General features: G+C 46.3%; 1 protein-coding gene across 1 annotated transcript in view; it reads right to left on the minus strand.

Annotated features, from left to right (window-relative positions):
• The window catches only part of NLRP8 (NLR family, pyrin domain containing 8), a 48,636-nt gene that overhangs the window by 26,813 nt on the left and 14,016 nt on the right, over positions 1–7,807 (minus strand). The window contains exons 4-5 of the mRNA XM_011932570.1: positions 6,731–6,901; positions 1,963–2,130 (exon numbers count right to left, since the gene is read on the minus strand). Coding sequence (XP_011787960.1) covers positions 1,963–2,130; positions 6,731–6,901 — 339 coding nt within the window. The remainder of the gene's footprint in view (positions 1–1,962; positions 2,131–6,730; positions 6,902–7,807) is intronic.

The raw sequence follows: 7,807 nt of genomic DNA on the forward strand, positions 1-7,807 counted from the left end.
ATAACTGGGATTACAGACGCATGCCACCACACCCGGCTAATTTTTGTATTTTTAGTAGAGACGGGGTTTCGCCCTGTTGCCCAGGCTGGTCTCGAACTCTCAACTTCAGGTGATGCACCTGCTTCAGCCTCCCAAAGGGCTAGGATTACAGGCGTGAGCCACTGTCTCCAGCCCCCGCAAAAATTTTTAAATGGTTAAAAAATTATTAAAAGAAGAATATTTTGTGACATATGAAAATGATATTAAATTCACGTTTCAGTGTACATAAAGTTTTATCGGAACATAGCTGTATCCATTTGTTTACCTACGAACTCTGGCAGCCTTGGTACTGCAACGGCAGAGTGGAGCCATCAGGACAGAGACAACATGGCCCCAGAAGCCAAAAGTGTTTCTTATCTGGCTTGTCATAGAAAAAGTTTGCTGAACCCTAGCAGGGATAATAATGAACCATAAAATAATTAGGAAACAATGCATTTTGATCATCTGTGACTTTTGTTGTTTAATATATTTGTAAGCCCATGATTTCATTTCTAAAAACGTTAACAACTGGCTCATGAAATTCCTGAATGATGAAAAATCAGCTCTTGCAGGCTGCCATGTGATCCAGTCATCCACTGCTGGTATACACCCCAAGAAAAGGAAATCAGTCCATCAAAGAGATGTCTGTACTACCATGATTGTTGCAGCTCTGTTCTCAGTAGTTAAGATTCAGAAACAACCTAAGTATCCATCAGACAAATGGATAAAGAAAATGTGGTACATATACACACTGGAGTACCATTCAACCATGAAACAGAGTAAGCTTCAGTCATTTGCAATGACATGGACGGAACTGGAGATCATTCTGTTAAACGAAATAAGCCAGGCACACAAAGAGAAACCACATGTTCTCACTTATTTGTGGGATCTAAAAATCAAAACAATTGAACTCATGGACATAGAGAGTAGGAGGATGGTTATCAGGGGCTGGGAAGGGTAGTGGGAGGGTGGAGAGCAGGGGAAGGTCAGGACCGATAAAACCATTTATGCCTAGTGTTCCATTATTGGAACACTAAGCACGTGGGAGTCATTTATATCTCACTACTCAAGGTCATCGCCAAGGTCTGATTGAAAAATTTCAAAACATTGCAGCCTTAGGCATAAACAGGTTAACAGGTTAAAAAGAGTAAGACCTAGTATTTGCTAGCACAACAGAGGAACTATAGATAATAATAAATTGTACATTCCAAAATAACTAAAAGTATAAACCAATTGTTTGTAATACAAAGGATAAATGTTTGAAGGGCTAGATCTCCCATTCTCCAGGATGTGATTATTTCACACTGCATGCTTGAACCGAAACATCTTATGTACCCCACAAATATATACACCTACTATGTATTCACAAAAATTAAAATAAAAAGTTGGAAAATATCCAGCTTTTACAATCCAGTAGGAGGTGCTCCAGTTCACAGCTGGGGCTCAGGTTTCCTGGTATCAGATGGATCTAGAACATGGTCAAATAGTACTTTTTTTTTTTTTTTTCTTCAGACTGAGTCTCGCTCTGTCACCCAGGCTGGAGTGCAGTGGTGCAATCTTGGCTCGCTGCAACCTCCACTTCCCGGGTTCAAGCAATTATCCTGCCTCAGCCTCCCGAGTACCTGAGATTACAGCCCATAATTACAGTAGCTGAGATTAGCCTGCCACCACACCAGTTAATTTTTTGTATTTTTAGTAGAGATGGGGTTTCACCATGTTGGCCAGGCTGGTCTCTTGACCTCGTGATCCTCCTGCCTTGGCCTCCCAAAGTGCTGGGATTACAGGCACAAGCCACCGCGCCTGGCCCAAATTGTACTTTTAAAGTTGAACAAAGCCAACAGCAGATCAATGAAAAGAGAGAGGAAAACTGAGCCTCTCAACACCACCCCTGAAAAGACCATCCTGGTACCCGATTCCCGCTCTACCCGCCGTCTCAAATCTCACCTGAGACATTGCAGATGGCACCGGGGAGATCTCAGCGCTCTGCATAGAAGCTTCACGGCGTTGGAGTCCACTTCCACACGTTGTATTTCCAAGTATCTCAGGTGCTGGTTCCCCGTCAAAACACCGATTAAGTCCTGGTTCAACATAGTGCTATTCACACGCCTTAAGCTGGAGAGGGAAGAGCGTCTCCTTGGAATAGGGTCCTGTCCACATTCATAGAATTCTGTGACCTCACAAAGGAGGCTCCCGGAAGCTACAGCTGCACGTGGGACAGGTGCGGTCCCACCCTCAGGGGATTTACAACTGAATTCAGGACGCAGACATTAAAGAGTGATACAAAGGTGTGATTATTCAGGTCCTATCCTGGGAAAACTGTAAGTCAAAATGAATGGCTACATTTTCTTTATCCGGTCTATCACGGATGGGCATTTGGATTGGAACATCATTCTCAGCAAACTAACACAAGAACAGAAAACCAAACACCGCACGTTCACAGGTATAAGTGGGAGTTCAACAAGAGCACACAAGGATGCAGGGAGGGGAACATCACACACCGGGGCCTGTCGGAGGCTGGGGAGCAAGGCGAGGAGAGTATTAGGACAAACACCTAACCTAGATGATGGGTTGATGGGTGCAGCAAACCACCATGGCATGTGCATGCCTATGTAACAAACCTGCACGGTCTGCATATGTACCCCAGAACTTAAAGTATAATAAAAAAAAATTTTTTTAATGAATGATGTGGCTGGGCGCAGTGGCTCATGCCTGTAATCCCAGCACTTTGGGAAGCCGAGGCGGGCGGATCAGGAGATCGAGACCATCCTGGCAAACACGGTGAAACCCCGTCTCTATTAAAAACACAAAAAAATTAGCCAGGCGTGGTGGCGGGCGCCTGTAGTCCCAGCTACTCGGAAGGCTGAGGCAGGAGAACGGTGTGAACCCGGGAGGCGGAGCTTGCAGTGAGCTGAGATTGTGCCACTGCACTCCAGCCTGGGCAACAGAGTGAGAGTCGTCTCAAAAAAAAAAGAAGAATGAGTCACAGGATCAGAATTCGATTAGGCTAAGGTCTGTGAAGGCTTTCCTAAAGCAAAGGGAACGTCATCCTCTTCCTGAAGGATTCAGAGGACTGTTTTTCCCCACACTCTCCTAAAATCATGCTCTTTGTTTTAAAATTTTTATTTATATTTCTTTATTTTAATAACAAAGCTCAGCTACTTTTCTTCCCCCTTGTGAGACAGAGTCACTCTGTTGCCCAGGCTGGAGTGCAGTGGCGCAATCTCAGCTCACTGCAACCTCTGCCTCCGGGGTTCAAGTGATTCTCCTGCCTGTCTTCCAAGTAGCTGGGACTACAGGCGCTACTACCACACCTGGCTAATGTTTGTATTTTTAGCAGAGACAGGGTTTTATTATGTTGGCCAGGCTGGTCTTGAACTCCTGACCTCAAGTCATCTGTCTGCTTTTGCCTCCCAAAGTGCTGGGATTACAGGCATGAGCCACCACGCCCGGCCTACAAAGCTCAACTTTCTGATTTACTTTCTTTTTTGAAAAAGTTTTGTAGATACGGGGTCTCACTATATTGTCCAGGCTGCTCTTCCACTGGTGGCCTCAAGTGATCCTACTACCTCAGCCTCCCAAAATGTTGGGATTACAGTCATGAGCTACCACTGCTTGCTAGCATGCTCCTTTTCTAAAACTAGGGACACAGATTTGCTCTGCACCTCTAATGCTTATATTCGATGCTGAATCTCTTTCTAATTAGTTGTTTAAAAACAGTTTGCTTGAGGTATAATTGATATACAAAACCCTGCATATATTTAATATATACAATTTGATGAGTTTGGACTATGCAGATATTCGTGACGCCATCATCACAATGGAGGTGGTTAGCTAGTTCTTTTTTTTCTTTTCTTTTCTTTTTTTTTTTTTTTGAGACAGTCTTGCTCTGTGACCCAGGCTGGAGTGCAGTGGCAGAATCTTGGCTCACTGCAACCTCTGCCTCCCAGGTTCAAGCAATTCTCCTGCCTCAGCCTCCCACATAACTGGGATTACAGACGCATGCCACCACACCCAGCTAATTTTTTAAAATATTTTTAGTAGAGACAGGGTTTCACCTGGTTGCCCAGGCTGGTCGCAAACTCCTGAGCTCAGGCAATCTGTCCACCTCGGCCTCCCAAAGTGCTGGGATGACAGGCGTGAGCCACCACGACTGGCCAGCTAACTAGTTCTTCTGCATTGAATCAGTCCGTGAGGAGGGGCCCCTTCTGTGCAACATGGAGTTCAGAACTGAGTTCTCAGCTCAATTCAACAGCCCTGGTCGCACCACCTTTCACAAGTCACGTAACCTCCCTAAAGTTCAGTTTCAGGTCTAGAAGGGAGAGCATATGACGTGTTCTCCTTAGGATGGCTGTGAGAATTCATGCCGTGAAATTCTCAGCCCAGTGTCTGTCACACAGCAGGCACCCGGTAAGCAGGAGCGAATAATAACCATTATAGTAACAGGAGAGAACATATATCTGATAATGGCCAGGAGCCATGTGGATGCCTGGTAGCTTATTTCAAGGAAGGGGCCAGAGGTTCACATGGTGAATCATTGGGTTTTTGGATCTTAAAAACTCTGGAGAGACAGCATATGGAGTAGTGGCTAAGAGAACTGATTCTGGAGCCGGATCTGACCGCTTAGTAATGATGTAACCTCATGCCTCATTTCTTCATCTGTGAAGTAGGGACACCTACTGCTTGGGGTGAGTTTTAAGAGCATTCACGTGCAAAGAACCTAAGATAGCCTAGCAGATGGTGGGCAATGCATACACATTCACTCTTACATTGTTAAAAATAGCGGCTGGGTGCGGTGGCTCACACTTATAATCCCAGCACTTTGGGAGGCTGAGAGGGGTGGATCACTTAAGATCAAAAGTTTGAACCAGGTGCAGTGGCTCAAGCCTGTAATCCCAGCACTTTGGGAGGCTGAGACGGGTGGATCACGAGATCAGGAGATAGAGACCATCCTGGCTAACACGGTGAAACCCCGTCTCTACTAAAAATACAAAAAACTAGCTGGGAGAGGTGGCGGGCGCCTGTAGTCTCAGCTACTCCGGAGGCTGAGGCAGGAGAATGGTGTAAACTCGGGAGGCAGAGCTTGCAGTGAGCTGAGATCCGGCCACTGCAGTCCAGCCTGGGTGACACAGCAAGACTCTGCCTCAAAAAAAAAAAAAAGGATCGAAAGTTCGAAACCAGCTTGGGCAACATAGGGAGACCTTGTCTCTACAAAAAAATTAAAAAAAAATTAGCTGGGCAATGGTGGGATATGTCTGTGGCCCCAACCACACAAGAGGCTGAAGTGGGAAGATTGCTTGAGCCCAGGTCAAGGTTGCAGTGAGCCATGATCATGCCACTGTACTCCAGCCTGGGCAAGAGAGCAAGATCCCACTTGGAAAAGACATGAAGCAGTGTTTCTCCTCCTCCATGTAAATCTCTTCCTTCCCAACCCAGTTCAAACATGCCCTCTTTGGTGAGGCTTACCCTACACAGGCACCTGCTAATGGTGGTGAGTTAGAGAAGCACAGTGTTGGTGAAGATGAGCTTTGGGCTGTCTGCAGTGGAGTGCTTTACCTAAGGCTTGTCAGCTGCAGGATCTTAGACAAATCACTTAACCTCTCCAGCTCTCACTTTGCTAAAAAAAAAAAAAAAAAAATGGGGGCTGGGCGTGGCAGCTCACGTCTGTAATCCCAGCACCCTGGGAGGCTGAGAAGGGCAGATCATTTGAGGTCAGGAGTTCGAAACCAGTCTGACCAACATGGTGAAACCCCATCTCTACTAAAAATACAAAAACTAGCCGGGCGTGGTGGTGCGTGCCCATAGTCCCAGCTACTCGGGAGGCTGAGGCAGGAGAATCACTTGAACCTGGGATGGGGAGGTTGCAGTGAGCTGAGATCTCCCCACTGCACTCTAGCCTGGACAACAGAGCGAGACTCCATTTTTTAAAAGAAGGGGGAATAATAGTACATATTAATACTTTAAAGGAATGCAGCAGTGAACCATACTCAGTGCTCAGGTCACACGCGGCTTCCATAAGGCAGTGTCCCTCCACGGAGTAACCACCACAACCTGGGTCACGCAGTGCTGGTTCCACTTTGGGCACAGTCCTACAGGCTTCACATGCAGGACAGCATTTAATCTCTGTCGTGATGATCATTTAATTTTATTTATTGTTTGTTTGTTTTGAGACAGGGCCTTACTCTGTCACCCAGGCTGGAGTGCAGTGGCCAGTTCATGACTCACCATCACTGCAACCTCTGCCTCCTGGGCTTGGGTGATCCTCCCACCTCAGCCTCCCAAGAAGCCGGGACTGGTCTCGAACACCTGAGCTGAAGTGAATAGGCATGAACCACAGCACCGGGCTGATCATTTTATGGACGGACGCGTTGACACACATCAGGGAGATGTCAGGAATTCCACGACCCGCTGTATACGCCATTCACTTAAGGACACAGAGCTATTAGGTTGGTGCAAATGTCACTAATGGCAAAAACTGCAATGGCATTTGCACCAATCTAAGAGTGACTAGAGACAGGTCGAGCTGGCAGCCTGGCTCCAGTTTGTGGTTTCCCTCACCACGCACCCCATGACTCACTCCTCCCATGCCTCTGTCCAAGGCTGGACATGGGTGCCTTTGGGAAGTCTAGCGTGAGTGGAAAGGGAATGAAGAGAGTGGATGGGAAACAGACCATCTCCATAGAATTCCTTCCAGTGGGATTTGTGTTATACTCACAGTAACTTTTGCAGTTTACACTGAGGGTGCTTCAGTGCAGCAGCAAGAGCCTTCAAAAAAGGAGGCTCCAAAACACTGTTGGTCACAGTCAGGACTTCCAGCTTATCATTTGTTGCAAACACAGAGCATAAGTCTTGCCACCAGCAATGGAGCCCTTTGCTCTCTGGCGCTCTGCATGGAAGGGAGAAGAGAGAAAACACCTCTTCGTTAAACTGGAGAAAACCTACTTGGAAGCCCAGGGCTGGTGTTCCCTACCCAGGTTAGGGCCATAGGCCTCTGGTGACTCTAAGATGTCCTCATTTAAATAAAGCACTCAGAAAAACCATCATGAGATTTCTCATTTCATTCCTGGAAGACTTGTGGCCTCAAATAAGAGCCCTGTATGTTTCCATGACTTGGAAAAAAGGAAGTTGCTTTTATTTTGTATTTATTTTTTTGAGACAGGATGTCACTCTGTCGCCCAGGCTGCAGTGTAGTGGTCTGAATACAGCTCACTGCAGCCTCTAACTCCTGGGCTCAGGCAATCCACTCCAGCTTCCTGAGGAGCTGGGGTTACAGGCACACGCCACTACACCTAACTCATTTTTGTGTTTTTTGTTGAAGCAGGGATTCTCCATGTTACCCAGGCTGGTCTTGAATTCCTGGGCTCAAGCGATCCTCCTAGCTTGGTCTCCCAAAGTACCAGAGTTACAGGCTGAATCACTGTGCCTAGACAGGAATTGCTTTTTTAATTACATGGGATTTATATGGGGGGCAGAGATTGAATTATATTCTGTACCTCCATTCTTACCCTGTGTATATACAATTCTTATTCTTTAAAAAAACATATAGGATCAGAATAAAGGAAAAATTAATCTTTCTGACACAGTGAGTATAAGAAAGAAAAATCCAGAGCTAGAGTGGCATGTAGTTTGGCTGTAGAAGGACCTGCTGACTTTCTCTTTCATTCTTCCCCATACAGTCCTTTCAGGGAGGCTGACCAAGATACACATGTGAAGACTGTTGTTGGTTGCATTAAAGAAATAGTTGAGGCCGGGCACGGTGGCTCAAGCCTGTAATCCCAGCACTTTGGGAGGC

This window comes from Colobus angolensis, unplaced genomic scaffold, assembly GCF_000951035.1.
Source record: "Colobus angolensis palliatus isolate OR3802 unplaced genomic scaffold, Cang.pa_1.0 Scaffold96, whole genome shotgun sequence".
In the NCBI taxonomy this organism is placed as follows: Eukaryota; Metazoa; Chordata; class Mammalia; order Primates; family Cercopithecidae; genus Colobus; species Colobus angolensis.